The sequence below is a fragment of the Macaca fascicularis genome, chromosome 1, assembly GCF_037993035.2.
Source record: "Macaca fascicularis isolate 582-1 chromosome 1, T2T-MFA8v1.1".
In the NCBI taxonomy this organism is placed as follows: Eukaryota; Metazoa; Chordata; class Mammalia; order Primates; family Cercopithecidae; genus Macaca; species Macaca fascicularis.
This window is the reverse complement of record NC_088375.1, coordinates 22,402,092-22,419,497: the sequence shown is the minus strand read 5'-3', so window position 1 is coordinate 22,419,497 and position 17,406 is coordinate 22,402,092. Positions and strand designations below refer to the sequence as shown.

The 17,406-nt window shown below is 43.1% G+C and overlaps 1 protein-coding gene across 12 annotated transcripts in view; it reads right to left on the bottom strand.

Annotated features, from left to right (window-relative positions):
• PBX1 (PBX homeobox 1) overlaps positions 1 to 17,406 on the bottom strand; it is a 328,461-nt gene that overhangs the window by 256,840 nt on the left and 54,215 nt on the right. For 4 of the 12 annotated variants that reach the window (XM_065518528.1, XM_065518568.1, XM_065518441.2 and 1 more), the window contains one exon: positions 3,073 to 3,240. The exons of the other annotated variants lie outside the window; for them this stretch is intronic. In XM_065518528.1, coding sequence (XP_065374600.1) covers positions 3,073 to 3,240 — 168 coding nt within the window. The remainder of the gene's footprint in view (positions 1 to 3,072; positions 3,241 to 17,406) is intronic. 12 annotated transcript variants of the gene reach the window in all.

Sequence of the window (17,406 nt, the reverse complement as noted above, 5' to 3'; positions counted from 1 at the left end):
TAATGTAGAGACAGACATAGCAGTCTAATAAACACAGCCTCGGGCAAAAAAAGAGAAAACAGTGCTACAGATGACCAGGGTAAGGGCCACAGCACTGGCCCCAGCTGAGTGTCTGAGGTCAGTCCAAACAAGCACTGACTTAAAGAATCCTGTGTGAGATGTCATTCTGCTCTACCCTAAGAAACGATGGAACTGTTGCCATGGCAACAAAGGTACTTGAGAGGGACATGAGCAAAGGGAGACTTAAAAAGAAAAAGACAATATGTGGCCTAAACAAAAATATGTGACAGTGTAAGGGGTGCTGTAAAGCCTTTATTGCCACTTGTTAAGGAAGACCCGTATAGCTCACTCGTGAGTAATAAGGCGGTCAACCCAAACTAAGGCACTAAAAATTTTATAGCACCCCACATATCATATATATCTAGATAGATAGAGAAAGAGAGAGATACATATATAAAGGACCTCCACAGATACACTCACAAACAACGCAAGCAAATGTTGCTACTGATCTTGGAAATGCTGTCTTCTAATAGAGTCGCTCCATTTACCAATATTCTTAATTTATCGGCTATCAAATGCCACATCCCATCAATTCAGTTCTTAAAAGGTTCAGAAAGCTCAGCTGCAATGAGAAGGAACTGTGATGGTTTCATGGGGAGTGCAGACTAGCCAGGTGCATAAAGCCAGGATTCCCTGTTCTGGTGGTGACTCCACAGCTAATTTATTATTTCACAGTTGGATTAAATGCTCCCTACTGCCATCAAGGATTGTCAAGGTGACTGTTTGGACTTGGAGAAAGAGACCATTGCAACCCAGAGCAGGAGATAGGGGACTGTCATGTTGCATGTTCTATATCCCCTGCCTTACTCAAAAAATATACTTCTAAAGTATCAGTTGTAAACTGATTTGTAGTCTCATTAGATGACTACAGGACTAGAAAACTTAGCAATTTAAAGCAAACCTGCAGTAAAGCCTTTCAGAGTAAAATTGTTTTAACATTTTTGTAAAGTAAATAATGACAATTTAAATTCTCCCCCAAAGTTTGTTTCTTATAGTTCTTCTCCAAGTGAAGTCAAAAAAACCCAAGGGATTTCACTGAGCCCTGTGCTAGGAACAGATGTCCCCAAAAAGCAATTCATGTACTTTTCTCAGCTACCTGAATCTAAAACAGGTACAGAAAGATCCATTCTTGGGGTTCATGCTCTATTCACTGTAATTTCCAGTTGCTAGTTTCAAATATATGGTCAGAGCAGAGAACCAGCTTGGGTAAACTGAGGGGCCTGATCTTGCTCTTTTCTAACACAGTGATACGTGAGAAAAATTAGATTATCTGGATAAAGTTCTCCAAGCCTGCTGGAGAAAAAAAATACAAAAGAGATGCAATGTATTGGCATTATTATTTCTACTGAGCCATTTCTGAGCACAGTCATGAATGCTTGCCTGGCTTTTAAGGAGAGAAATGCTTGTCCCCCAACAAAAGGCCATCGTCCATTCCTTCCAGAGCTAAGAAAATGTGAACAGCCTAGTCTAGCTTCCCTAAAACATCTCCTCCAACACACTGGCTTCCTATCTCTTGAGGCTTCCTTCAAGAGAAATATTACTTCCTTTCACTGATATTCTCACTTTCCTGTTCCTGATGCTGCGGGTCCATTCTCAAATGCCACCACCTCTGACTCTACCATGCCAAAGTGAGCTCACCAAAACAGGAGGCATCTCTTGCTGGACTGAACATGCATAGGCTTCAGGTGACACAATGATTAGGCCAAGCAATTGCTGGCCACACATCTGTACCAACACACTCAAAAATCAATAGGGCATTTATAATAATGGAAGTTCAATGGCTTCCATTTTGTGAAGTGTTAAATGTGCCAAGGGACTGAGTTAAAGCTTTGGCTATGAAAGGGGACTGTAAGTTATGCTTCCTTTAAAAAAAAAAATTGCAAATGGTTCATTTTTCCTTAAGGAAAAAAGGGAGTTTCAATTAGGTGAGTGGAGGACAAATGCTCCAAGTGCATTTTGCTGAAGTTCTAAGTGCTTCTGAAACCCCTCCTGTCAAGGCATTAGTAATACAAGATTTAAGATGCCCAATTAATTTTTTCCAGCCACCAGCCAAAAGTAGATGCAGGAGGAGGTTAAAAGCTAAGTGTTTAATTAATATTAAATTTATAAGATTCTCTATCACTGAAAGCATTGTAAAATTGAAAAAGCAGTTAATTTTACGGTTGCTGTGTATTCCTCTGCTTTGATCTTTGATCTATGATATAAAATCACCAACTGTAAAGATTCCCCAGCTTTATTATACCTGTTAAATGGTGAGAAGGAAGAAAGAGAGGGGGAACCTGCAGACATGATGGGGAGTGGGGAATGAGGCCCTGAAAGTGGTCATTAACGTTGATGAGAAAATCTAAACATGAGAGATTCAGGAAATAGCTTTTGACTAAGCCACATACATAGACGAGGCATTGTCATCTTGCCCATTCTCTACACTCTAGTTTTCTAGAGTTTTAAGATGGGAAAACAGCAGTTGTCTATCTCTGGCTTAAGATAAAATAGTAAAGCAGAAAAGATTTAGGTTGGATTATAGAAGAATTTTCTGAAACTGAGTTTCCAAAACGTAAACTCTTCATTGGAATAGATCACAGCATTGCCTTTCCTACAGCCAGAAATGCTTAAATTAGATAAGTATGTGTGTATCTTGAACAGTCCATACACTGATTCCTTCTTCCAAAGGCTCCACTTACCCACCCACTAGTAGAGACCAGACCGGGCAAAGAAACGCTCAGCCCTGGGCAATGGGACCTCTTTAATCCATGGCATTTTCAAAAGCCTGTACTGATAAAGGGCAATGGAATAGGAACCAGAGGTAACAGGGAGGAAAACCTACTTCTGAAAATGGTATCCTGAGAGGTTTTCCCAAGATTTCCAAATACCATATTTCTGCCATCAAGACAGATGTGTGGTTCCCTCAATGACAGCCCATGTCACGAATCCTTAAAGAGAAAAGGGGGAAGGCATGGTATATGCATCTCAAATAAACTGGCCATTCAGCCTGCAAAGATATCAAACACTCACCTTTGCCTTCTCCCCGCCCAAATTTGGGGCGGTGGTGTGTGGGCTGGGGGGTAACGGGGTTCCCGGAGGTAGAAGCAGAGGAGAGTACTTTGTGCCGAACACAACTTTGTATCCTAGTCACCAAAAAGAACAATGAGGGGCATTTCCGACTCCTGGCCTCCTTCAATTCTGTCACAAATCCAGAAACAAAGACCTATTATGCAGAATAGATTTTACAGAAAGGCAGAAGGAGGGTGGGGGAATGGGATAATTCATGTAAGGTGTTTTTTTTCTTTTTTTTTTTTTTAATCCCATCAGGGATCTCATTATAATTTCATTATTAGCAGAAAAACCAAATAAGTGGCAAGAGAAAGAATCACCACTTAATATTAACACACACACTCACATACACAAAGATGAAAGATCTCATGAGCTTCAAAGAAGCTGCTAATTTTCCAACTTCAAACGACTCAGTGAGAAAGACACTGATAATGAATGTGCTTTTTCCACTGGCTTGCTTATAAACTTCTCCCCTTTCTGTCTCCTTCCCAAAAATTACTTCTCATTTTTAACTGGAAACAAACATCAGACATAATAACAGAATCCTGGGTTCATACATAATCTTCCTTCAGGGCTTCCTTTTTCTCTCTTTCCGTGTACAATAAAAATGTAAGGGGAAAGACAGAAGAACATCCTCAATGGTAACAGGGCATACTGCCTTAGGAAGAGCAGCCAAGAAAAAAATACAAACGTACCTCATTGCCAATAACCTACACTATTTCAAGAGTAGATGACTAATTCATAAAAGACTTTCTTTGTCTCTGTAACTGTCTTTATCCATCAAGAAGCTGCAAACTTGGGGCATTTTCACACTGAATATATGTTTCTAAAAGCTTTACCTGGTGGTGAAGTGTGATACTGCAAGCCTATCTCTTTTTGGCATTTTAATCCTAAACAAAAAGTAAAACCAAGTTTCTGGAATTCAGGCTCCCGTAAGCTAGTGCCACCTAGGTACTGCAGTACCCATGTTTCTGCATGGTGTAACGTGTTCTTCATGAAAACTGTTCAATTATGACTAAAGGAGATTTTTCTTCCCTATAGAAATACGTTCTAAAATGTATAATAAGTCATTGGAAGGATAGATAACACTTTAACAAAATCTTCATAAACCTATTTTCTAGAATTAAAATAGTTGTCAAAGTGAAAATTAGTTGCTATATTTTATAAGCAGTTTTGATAACAACAGGCTAGACAGAAGCTCCCAACCTCTGTGAATGTATAGTCTCTTTTTTAATGTCGAAACATTGCAAGTACCACTATAAGAGAGTTATTATATTTTTAGCGTCTACAGATGGAGGAATGATACACATGAATAAAGAAACCTATAGGAACAAAAAAAAAAAAATGCTTGTTTAAGTGAATGTGCATTTCATTAACCACAATAGCGATTCACACATTCAAAGAATTTTAGTAGGTATATTTATCGGCCTGTGTGTCCAGGACATTATTCTGTTCACAGACAATGCTTGCTATGTGCATGAATTTACCAAACCTTTTTAACAACTTCAAGGCTCCCTCAGGGTCCGAGGCGCACAAATTGAGAATCACCACGTTAGAGGAAGAAAGATACCAGCTGAAGGAATGGATGCCTCTAACCAATTCTTTCATTGAGAGAAACTGACATTCAAACAGCTGAATGATTTTACACATACCACTCCTTGTTTTACTCCTACCAATACTGTCGAAATGTTGATAGACACAATACAGATCATTTCTGAGCTTACATGGTCTTGATTGTTGGTTTATAACACAATAAAACTTCTTTTTGGCACAAGAACCTATCTTCCCTGTGTCCATCTCCCATTACAAATTGCAAGTAAGGATACTGTGAAGAATAACATAATCAAAATAACATTTCTAACAAAGATATACGAGTATGATCAATGGCAACAGTAGCAATTGCTTAAGAAACATCAGTAAATAATTCTTCAGATACAGTTAGCCTTGTGGTTTTAGGACAGTGGAATGATGATAAGACAGCAATGCTACCCGTAAGAAAGACTGACCCTCACATAAGTGTACACACAGGCATTCACAGCCCCAGTACACACCTCCTCCTTCTATCTCCCTGTCTGATTTCCACTCATCCATTCTCAGCTCCTGTTTGTCTGAGGCCACATGCAACTGTATTTGTCAAGCCCCCTTTTAACAACTTGTTGTCACAGTCCATTACCAAATTGCATATAGTTATATATTCCACTAATTAGGCTTCTAAAATATCATTAACATGTCTCTTGATCATTAGCATAACGTATGAGGCGACGTCGTTAGGCACAACTCGAGTTTGTTAACGTGGTAATGAAAGGCACAAGGAGGCAGGCTCTGCAGGAACCAAGACGCACAGAGAGGTGGGGAATATCCAAGCACCAAGATGCTAAGCCACAAAGGCACAGACAGAGACACACAGAGACAAGGGCAAGCACAGAGAGGAGATGCAAGGCACAAGGGAAAGGCAGAGGAACACAGTCAAAGGAGTGCATCAGGAAGCACGACTTTGGAAGTGAGATGGCTGCTTGGACGCAAAAAGGTAAAACCTAATGCACCACTCCCACCTGTGCGGGAATTAGACCCTGAAAAGGCTCTAAGCAGAAGAAGTTTTAGAAATTTCCTAGACAAGAAAAAAATAAAATTCAGAAATATCCTTCTTTCCTGCCACCTAACAGATGGTACCCATGGGTGTGCCCATCTCCCCCATTCCCACGCCACCCCCTCTCCAGCAGTGGCTACAGAAGACTGCGGACAATTACCTGAGGGCGACATTTTTCCATTCCATCTCAGGCCCTTTATTAACATGCTGGTAGATATCTCTATCTATCTATATACACTGCATTAGTCATGATCCTCTTGTGTGTAACGAGGCAGGGCTTACCTCCAGAGATTATAGACATGCTATGTCTGGAGAAGAGAGAAGGAAGGAAAGCACATAAAAAAGATGGCAACTGGCCAGGCGCAGTGGCTCATGCCTGTAATCCCAGCACTTTGGGAGGCCGAGGCGAGTGGATAACGAGGTCAGGACTTCAAGACCGGCCTGGCCAACATGGCAAAACTTCATCTCTACTAAAAATACAAAAATTAGCCACGTGTAGTGGCACGCACCTGTAGTCCCAGCTACTTGGGAGGCTGAGGCAGGAGAATTGCTTGAACCCGGGAGGCAGAGGTTGCAGTGAGCCAAGTGCACTCTGGCCTGGGCGAAAGAGCAAGACTCTGTCTCAAAAAAAAAAAAAAGGGGGGGGGGGGGAAAGATGGCAACTGTGCGTATGTATAGCAAGCATGTGTCACTATGTGTGTGAGCAAACACCAGCAAAGTGGTTGTGGGCTGTGATTTCAAACAGCCAGTTAAGCCTGGATTTCATATTTCATAGAAATGTTTCTAAATATATCTATGAGGACTCACAGGACAAGATAATAAAGCGCTTGGCTCAGGAAAGTGGCCAAGTATATGATGGGTAGAGAATTCAAAGTTGGGGGAGATGAGTTCACAGCATGTGCACATCAAGTGCTTAATTCATCCTGAACAAGGAAGCACTCAGCCCAAGTGAGCTATACCTTGGTCACAGGCTGAGGACATAGGGAGCAAGCAGCCTCAGAAACAATCCGGAGAACCTCACTCATCTAGTCATTACGACAGAAAAAGATCAGTCAAGAACTTTGGAGTCCCAAACTCCTGCCAGTCTTTCGGCACAGAGATTTTATTCCAGGCTAACCTCGATGGATTTGACATTTCACACAGATCCACTGGAAGCATCCTAGGCACTCACAACAGTGCGGCCCAGAGAGAAATGTGGCTTCCTTGGAACAGCTTCACCCGAGACAACACTGGGAACAGAGGCCTGGCAACCCGCTGTTTTACACCAGCTCCTTCCAACAAGACGCCTTCTCCTACCTAGTGATCACTTCCAGCCTAGCCTTGCCTCCTGGGCTCACATGGAAAGAAGAGTATACTCAGCATTTACGAGGATTAAAGCCAATGTCGGTGCGGAAGAGAGGCTGGGTAAACTTAGATGGTGCCTAAATGGAAGTATTTCCTATACCCTCTAAGTCATCTGACACCTGACTTGACAGGTCAAAGGCTATGCAACCAGGGTTCACTTACAGGGAGGAAGAATCAAAGTTGCTTGGTTTTAGAGAACATATTGAGTGTGAAAGATGGGAGCTTTTCCTCTAGTCCTAACTTCTCATTCTTTAGGAAGATGGAAGTCAAATGGTAGAAAAAAAAAAAAATCTACCCAAATGCCTATTCGATGGGCAGACTCAGGAATCATCCTCTGTGCACTCTGAACTCTCACATTATGGAACCACAGAAACCTTTCTGTTCAGGTATGTCCATTGATCCTTTTCTCAAAGGAGTTGTTAAGAAACTCCATTGGCTAAATGTGCACCCTGGACATGAATGATTCTTAATTATGGCCAAAAAGACAGACTGTGCAGCAAGAGGGATGGCCACATTTCACAATTATTTCAGTCCAGCAGCCTTGTATAGCTTATGAAATGGGCAACTAGGCCAGCCTAGGACTGCATAAACACCAACCTAAATCAGCCCCTGAAGGAGAACCTGCGGTAAACCAGTCCATATCCCATGCCCCTGTACTAAATAGCACCCCCAGGCAGTCCTTTGCAATGCTTTCTCATAGTGCTATCAGTCAAGGAAAACGTTCATAACAGGTTCTGGGAACCTAATTCTCACCCCCATTGGGGATAAAAGAAAAGGAAGGCAAAATACAAAAACAGAGAGAAAGAGAAGGAAGACTGTTTAAGAAAATAGGGAAGGCAGGGCGCAGTGGCTCAAGCCTGTAATTCCAGCACTTTGGGAGGCCGAGATGGGCGGATCACGAGGTCAGGAGATCGAGACCATCCTGGCTAACATGGTGAAACCCCGTCTCTACTAAAAAATACAAAAAAATAGCTGGGCGAGGTGGCAGGTGCCTGTAGTCCCAGCTACTCAGGAGGCTGAGGCAGGAGAATGGCGTGAACCTGGGAGGCGGAGCTTGCAGTGAGCTGAGATCTGGCCACTGCACTCCAGCCTGGGCAACAGAGCGAGACTCCATCTCAAAAAAAAAAAAAAAAAGACAGAAAATAGGGAAGGCAGGGCGTGGTGGCTCACACCTGTAATCCCAGCAGTTTGGGAGGCTAAGGTGGGCGGATGACAAGGTCAAGAGATTGAGACCATCCTGGCCAACATGGTGGCACACACCTGTAGTCCCAGCTACTCCAGAAGCTGAGGCAGGAGAATCGCTTGAACCCAGGAGGTGGAAGTTGCAGTGAGCCAAGACTGCGCCACTGCACTCCAGTCTGGCAACAGAGCAAGACCCTGTCTCTAAAAAAAGGCCGGGCACAGTGGTTCATGCCTGTAACCTCAGGATTTTGGGAGACTGAGGCGGGCAGAGCACCTGAGGTCGAGAAATTGAGACCAGCCTGGCCAACGTGGTGAAACCCTGTCTCTAATCAAAATTAGCTGGGCGTGGTGGCGGGTGCCTGTAATCCCAGCTACTCGTGAGGCTGAGGCAGGAAAATCGCTTCAGCCTGGGAGGCAGGGATTGCAGTGAGGCGAGATCGCACCACTGCACTCCACCCTGGGCGACAGAGTGAGACTCCATCACAAAAAAAAAAAAAAAAGGGAAAACATTTCTTTGACTTTCCTCTCAAAACCTGAAGTCAACAGTTACAAAATTAATCATGTATTCAACAACCTACTCTGCACCAGACCTGCTTTTAGGCCATGAGAATATGGTTATAGACAAGTCCCTATTTCATGTCAGAGGGTGGGGAGGTGGTACAAAAAAGAAAAAAAAAATTGCACACGCACACCCACATACTCACAAATGCACGTGCACGCATATGTACTTGCTTAAGCCTAAATTGCAAAAGGGCTATTTTTAAAGATACATAATTTTATCACATTTCGATGCATATAAAAATTAGAATTAGCTAGAATTACACTAACAAAATATAGCCTCAAAATAATGACTTATGAAATCTGCTTGAATAAGTAAAACAGATGTGCTATTTTGGATCTTTAAATACAAATGGTGTTTTTAAAGTACCTTAATACAATTTTTTTTAAAGAAGTTCATGTTTTTCTATGAAAATTTGCTGGTTTTGCTGATTTTTTGGTAGGATCTTACTCTGTTGCCCAGGTCCAATCATGGCTCACTGCAGCCTTGACCTCCCTGGTCTCAAGTGATCCTCCCACCTCAGCCTCCTGAGTAGCTAGGACTACAGATGTGTGCCACCACGCCTGGCTAATTCTTTAATTTGTTGTAGAGACAGGGTCTCACTATGCTACCCAGGCTGGTCTCAAATGCTCAGGCTGGTCTCAAACTCCTAGGCTCAAGTGATCCTCCCACCTCAGCCTCCCAAAGTGCTGGGATTACAGGCATGGGCCATGCCTCCTGGCCTCCAAAGAAATATTTAAAAGGCAAACTCATTATTTTTCGTAGGCTTTCTCCACTTCACTCTCCACAATTACCTATAAAAATTGCTTCCAGCCCTACTTCTGGATCTAAAAACAGGATTTTTTTTTAACTTGAAAAAAACTAGAAGATCCATGGATGATCTTTCAGGGGTTCCTTACCTTCCTGAAATTCCATGGGTGGGGGGGGGGGAATGTGTGTATCTAGGCTAATTTTCTGGAACTAAACCATAAATTTCATCAGAAAATAAAGGGACACATGACCCAAAGGAGGTGAACTGCTCCCTGTGGTCAAGAGGAGTACTTAGGCTTTGTACCAAGGACTAAGATGGCGTAGGAGTTAATTTTTCAAAAGTGTAAAAAAGCACCCACTGCCTTGTACAGGTCATCTTCCTCTCCTTGAGCGCTCCCCACCGATCCCCCCACTCACTGCCCCTTAACTGAATAACCCAGTAAGTCAGCTGCTTGAAAGATATTGTAAATAGCTCCAACAGAGTGCAGTTTGGGGCAGATTCCAATTAGCCTTCACTTAACGGTCTTTTTTCCTCTGCCAAGTTTGTGCAGTGAGGATCCAATGCCCCACCCTCTGCTTGGCGCTGAGTTTAGGCGCAGGGAGGAATCAAGTTTGTGCTCAAGCTGATAGATGTCAGCCACAAAGTCTGTATGTGTCCCACCTGAAAGCTAAAGAGGGAATCAAAGGTGGTTTCAAAAGGGGTGTGCCTGGCAGTGTGGCAGAGAAGGGAGCTGGTTTCCTGTGAGTTTCCTTCTTTTGTTTCTGTCCCTGTTGTCTAACCCTAAATGTCCCTGCTGCCACTTAATTATCTCTGATCATTTTACCCTTTTCTCTGCTTACTGGTTGATTATCTCCCCATTTCATTTGAATCCCAGTGGAGGTACATAAGCGCTAAAAACAAAGCTGATGGCCAATTAAAAGGTAAGTGCCTTATGTTAAAAGCCAGAACATTATACTTCAATATTCATAATTAGGTAGCTTTTGAATGGCTGAAGAACAACGCAAGTCCATATAGAGGGCTAATCAGGGCACCTATATTTTGCAATCCAAATCAACCAATGCCTATTAAACTGATTGCTGAGAATTGCCAGCTTCCTTATTGGCTGGCTCAGAGCCTCAGTACTTCATAAATATTAGAGATGTAAAAGACCAAGGAGTTCCTAATGTGTTTATTTCGTTATAATGAATTCTTCAGGCAAGTGATAGGATTACTGAAGCAGAGCTTGGTAAAAAACCCTACTGATTTTGGCAGCTCTGCTATTCTTCAGGAGTAGCATCTAAATATTACTGAGAAATAGAGCATAAAGATTATTCACTTGGGTGTAATTTTTTTGAGGAAAGGAAAATAAAAATTTATCTTCCACTCTTTCATTTATTTTCCAAATTATCAGATCACTGAAATTGCCACTGGAGCTGTACAAAATTAAACAGAGAAAAGAGCAAGTGAGCAACAGAGTAGGAGAGAGTCATTGACAAGGTTCAAGTGCACTTCACCACTCCCCGGGAAACCCTTACTCCAGCCTAGGAGAAGGCTGGGCTGGTGCTGACCATCTTGAGTCCTCCCCTGTGATTATTCTCCCTGGGGTAAGTCAACTTAGAATCTCCGCTAATAATGCACTTAATTTGGGGGGTGGGGAGGCGAGGAGGAGGAGAGTTGTTCAGACTCGCTTACAGAGTTAAGACAATGCCACCTTATAATTCAAGAGCAATGGGAGGCCAGAGAAATGCTCACAGACACCAGGCAAACGCTTTCTAGAGAAGAATTAAGCATCATGATCTCTGCTCTTCGCAAATGCTCTGTCCACTGGGAGGCAGCATAGGCCACTGGAAAGAGAAATGGGCCAGAGATCTGGATTCTAATCCCTGAGATGTTACTGATTCGGGGTATGTGTTATGGCCAGCAACAGAATCCTGGTTTAAAAAATAGGGCAAAACAAAGAAAATGGGACAAGAGATGTGGAAGCACTTTAGAGGTAAAGATAGAGCCTGCTGAAAGGAGATCCACACATGTATAAGTTTGTGGAATATGGAAACTGGTCTTTTTTAACTGTAACTGATCCCCAATGTGGAAAGACTACTATAGGGATGCAAAAATAAATAGAACAAAGCAAGTACATTTTTAAGACACAATTTTCTAAAGTGTGTTTTTAAGAATCCTGGTCCAGGAAAAAGGTCTTCAGGTCAAATAAATTCTGAAAATGCTAACCACTCCACCACACACACCCCTCTGGGAGATTTACAACACACATTAACATATTAAAGCTCGGGGAAGCCCTGTAGTTCAGAAAGCTCTTTTAACTCCCAAGCTTACTTGGCAATACAATGCTTCCTCACATATAAACACTAAAACAAATACTAGCTCCAAGGAGCACACTAAGAAAAATGCTGTTTTAAACATGGTAATAACGTCTGATCCCACATTGGAAAGAAAACACTACTGAACCACCATCCATAGTCTTGGGTGGCTGGTCTAGTGGTCTGTGCCATTTTATCCACAATCTCCTCCTTATTCTCTCTGATCAACAACATGCATTTGTGAGGCAGCTGGCCAAGGTGAAAGGTTAATTCTGTGGCCATGAAACTCAGCCCAGCTAACAGACTCAAATAGGGGTTGAACCTTGTCACCTTGGTCCCATTAGCTCTAACCAACTGGGTTGGGTAGCCAGAGACATTAGTCTTAGTTATAATCTCTAGGAGGGATAAAAATTTAAAGGCAACAGCACATGGCCAATGAGCTTTAGCTTATAAATTTGAGGAGTTTTTAAAATAATACTTAAGATGAAGGTATGCTATTTTATCCTAACAGGAAAAAGATAGTCAAGAGGTAATAAAATATGACCTCTGGATCTGGACTCCAGGTGGGTTCAAGTCCCAGTTCTACCATTTAACAGCTGTATGGCCTTGAGCAAATTACTTATTTGAACCTCAGTCTCAAAAATCTGTAAATCAGAATAAACATATTCCATTTCTCAAAGGATTATTATGAGGATTATGTGAAATGATCTATGTCAATGGGTTTAGCACTATGACTAGCACATGATAAGTATCAATAAATATTAGTAATTATCACTGCATGTAAAAGGACTGAATAATCTCAGAAAATGCAGCTCCCTCTGAAGTTAGCATTGGGAACATGCAATTTTTGATTTTGTTGTTGTTGTTACACGAAGTGTTCTTACCTTGTAGTTTATCAGAGAATATGCCTCTTAACCTTCACTAAAAATTTCAGTGAGGTTGAGGTAGCCTCAGTCCGATTTTTGTCCTTGAGAAAAATTTCTACATTAATAACTTCAATGGCTATAAAATATGATTCAGCTAACCGAAACTCATTTTACTGGTATATTTCCAGGAATATATTTCTCAAGGGAGATACACCCAAGATAATGCTAAGTAATTGCAAGACATTATTATTTGGCCTAGCAAGTGTTTCCCACCAACACAATAATATATAGATCAGTAAACAGAGCTTCCCACCCCTTGTCACAGGAGCAGGCGTAAGGAGGACGTGGGGAGGGAGACCCAGGGGCTGAGAGGGCAGCAGAAGGCACAGAGAATGATCATGAGGGCTCCGGGCAGCCGCAGTGTGCCTCCTGGCCTAGACGCTGGTGGCTACATCAAAGACTGCCCAGACTTGTTGACACACGGAATCAGCTCCAGGCATGAAGAACAACCATTTGAAAGTTTACAGGGAGTCAGTCACGCAGCTGCCACTCCAGAGGTGGAGAGAGAGAGAGACTAAGTCAGCTTTTCCCATTCCTATCCCATGGTTTACATGACCATATTTCACATAGACACATTCTGCGTATTTCACCTCTGGAGATCCCAGTGAAAGGAATTTCCATGGTGATCACCTGGAAGGCACCTCTGTAACCAAACACAATACCCTGGCCTCCCCAGACTCCTGGCTCTTAACCTCTGCGACCCTTCCAGGCATATCCAACCCAGGGAGGCCAAATCCCAAAGTTAATAGGGATTGTGGTCATTCACAGAAGGCCTGTAGGCTCTCCCTCTGGCTCCTTCTACTTCACTCCTCCCCTCTTGTGACAGGTCATTTGTAACTGTCTCGTGGGTTTTATTTAGTTGTGGTGGGCACAATTAAAGGCTGTTCTAACTAACAGAGTCCTTGTCCAGAAACAAAAACCACACAAAAGTCAGTCTGGTTACTCTGGCCACGTTTAGCGACTGTTTCACATCACCACCTCGTCGATCCAATCAATGATGCAGCGGTTGGCTGTTAATAAAGCTAGATAAAAACAAATTGATTACAAAAAGGTCAATTTGGTACCTAACATTTAGAAGTCTCGAGTTTGAGCACTTGTCATCTGTAGGGAATCACTGCAATATAAAATCAGAAATATTACACCTGAACAAATAGTTCCTTGCCTGAAAGAAAAAAAAAATTATTCTAAAAAAAAAGAATGTTTTTATTCCTTTCTTTTATATCTATCAGTGACCAAAAAAATTGAACCTAGAGAAAAAGACAGTGACTTTGTTTTTTAAAAATTCCTTGTGGTTATTTGAAAGGTTATTTCAACAACAAGTAGAAATGAAAATAAACTGATGAACAAGACCAGGGTAACCCACAGATTGTTAGAAAAAGAAATGAGGTCCAACTTACTCATTTTTCTTATTTTCAGAAATAAGCTACTATATGCAGAAATTGTGTCCATAAACTTCCTTTGACTCCCAGAGAAACATAGAGTTTTGAAGAATCCTGACTGCCCAAGAATTAAGGGAAGAGCTGAATACACTTAAAGAGTTCAACTGACGCCAGGCACAGTGAATCACACCTGTAATCCCAGCACTATGGGAGGCCGAAGTGGGCAGATCACCTGAGGTCAGGGGTTCAAGACCAGCCTGGTCAACATGGTGAACCCCTGCCTCTATTAAAAACACAAAAAATTAGCCAGGTGTGGTGACAGGCTCCTGTAATCCCAGCAACTCAGGAGGCTGAGGCAGGAGAATTGCTTGAACCCAGGAGGTGGAGGTTGTGGTGGGCTGAGATCATGCCACTGTACTACAGCCTGGGCAGCAGAGTGAAACTCTAACTCAAAAAAAGAAAAAAAGAATGCAACTGACGTGACCAGGGAAGCCAGCCTAAGCTGCCAGCCATGCCCTTGAAAACCTGTTTATCATAACCATGTATATTATATTAAGGCCCAATTTAGATCTGCAAAATGTGTGGGAGTCCCTTTCTTTATATCCGCTTCCATAGTTCAGAGGGTTGAAACAGGCAGAGTGAAGTTGCATAGCACAGAAGTCAGCAGCCAGGTGGCAAACAACAATTTTAGGTAGGGATGTTGCAAGTGCCGCAAGTCACATGTCAACATAGAGAATAGGGGAGGTGGGAGTGGGGGTGGGCGCTGCAGAGAAGGAAAGAGGAAATGAGTAAGATAGGTCTCACCTAAGAAAAAGGAGGTGTCTATAGGCTGACCTGATGGTGTGAACCAGAAATTCAGACACCAGCATACCCAGATACTGGAAGAATTACCGGCATCCTAAAATCTGGCTCCCAAGGCTAAAGTAGGTCTGTGTCCTTGGTCCAGTCACTTAACCACACTTTGCCTCACTCTCCTCGTCTGTAAAATCAGAGAGGCTGAGCCAAATGGTCTGGAAAACACGCTCACCCTCTAATTTTGTCTACCCTGCTTTCATGTGCTTCCGCACACAAGGAGGACCCAATCACCAAAGGTCCCAACTCAAGGAAGAACGGAATTGTACTTTGCCTCCTGAGTGATTCTGGGCAAGGAATTGTGCTTGGTTTCTTCCGCTTTGTGCTTCTGCCTCCCCCACAACAGACACCCCACAGAAACACCCGAGAAAGGTTATCCTGGGAGTTGATGGAGTTGATCTGCTCAAGTGTTGCTTTACTAGCAAAGCAGTAAGTACATGCCACAGAGTCTTCCAAGGTTCTCCGTGCATACTGGGATCTCCACTGTAGGTTCCAGGAGAAGACAGAGCAGCTGAAGGGGCAATCTACCTGCAGCCCCCAGGTAAAGTCCAGCATTGTTAGAGCATGCTTTGGAGTGGGACTAAGAGTTTGGTCAGGTCCTAGGGTGGAGTCAGATTTCTTTGTTTCTACCTCGAGACACTCTCAGCAGAGAGAAGGAAAACAAGGAAACTGCTGTTGTCACCAAAAAGTACTTATCGTTTATTTGTTAAAAACATGGGGCATGACTATGTAACAGACACTGTACTAACTGCTGATGTTCAGCGTGGGAGAGCTCTGGGCCCCCATGTACACACATACACAGATCATAACCGCAACACTGTGTGCCAAGGCTGGCACACAGACACACACACAATGCTAGGGGGGCTCACAGGAGAGCCTGGAGAAGGTTAGGAATAGCTTTACAGCAATCCTCATACTTGAGTTGGTTCCTGAAGGAAGAAAAACAGTTTGCCAGGTAGTGTGGAGAAGAGAGAATGAATTCAAGGCAGAGGACACAGTGCAAAGGCTGAGTCAGCAAGGGGCGTGACCTGCTCAGAGAAGAGTGACAAGTTCAGGGCAGCTGGGATAAAATGCTTTCCCCGACAGTCCAGAAAGGTCTTCCGTATGCATATCTGGGTGATTACTTCAGATGCCTTGCCTTACAGGGATAGTAACAAAACACTATGGCTCACAAATTGGAACATAAGACTTGACATTGCTAAGAAACAAGCTAAATACATCAATCAATAAAAGCAACATGCAGAACAGTATTCATAGTATTCTACTAGTTGTATTTTCAAAATTAGGAAAATATATTCATAATTTGTAAAAATATTTCTAGAAGGGTTTTTTAAAGAAAATTCTCATACAGTGATCCCTGGGTGCCACACACTGATGTAAATAAACTCATTTAGACTGCCTAATAACCCGGGGACACAGGTCTCTTTTTCCTCATACTTAACAGACTAAGAACTGAGGCAGAGTTCAAATCACTTGTCCAAGGTTAATCTGCCAATTCATAACGGGATGGAAAGCCAAGCTGGACACTATCTCCAGTGCTCTTAACCAGGATGCTTTACCACATCTCATGAGACACCAGCAGCTCAGTCGCCTCCAGAAGGGGAGAGGGACCAGGAAGACGGGAACAGAGGTGATATTCTGCATCTCTTCCTCTGCCTAGGAGAGTGCTCCACCTGAGTGCCAGGCACCTTTCCAGTCTAGAATCTTTTGTCTCTTTTCATTCAAAACAAACAAAAGTGGGAATTTTCTGACATTTTTTAGGTACAGATATCGTGGGGTGAGGGAGGGAGGAAGACGGAGGAAGTAAAAGGAAGCCACGGCCAGTTTCCCTTTCTATTCCCGCCGCCAAGTCCAGCAGCACTGCTCAAGCAGAGCCGGGGAAACCAGAGCTACAAAAGGTGGCTGAACGCTAGCCTAGAAGACAAACTTGGTCACATAGAAGTCCCCCCTGGCCGGGCGCGGTGGCTCAAGCCTGTAATCCCAGCACTTTGGGAGGCCGAGATGGGTGGATCACGAGGTCAGGAGATCGAGACCATCCTGGCTAACACGGTGAAACCCCATCTCTACTAAAAAATACAAAAAACTAGCCGGGCGAGGTGGCGTGCGCCTGTAGTCCCAGCTACTCGGGAGGCTGAGGCAGGAGAATGGCGTAAACCCGGGAGGCGGAGCTTGCAGTGAGCTGAGATCCGGCCACTGCGCTCCAGCCTGGGCGACAGAGCAAGACCCCGTCTCAAAAAAAAAAAAAAAAAAAAAAAAAAAAAAAAAAAAGAAGTCCCCCCTGTCCCCCTTTCCTTTCTGTGGTCATTTTCTAGATTAGTCTCAACCATTGCAGCTGCTCAATGGCGACGCATTGGAAATCAAGGCTATGGCCCCCGAAACAGGCAAAATTGCATTAAAAGGGGCAGCTTCCAAGCCTCCTTC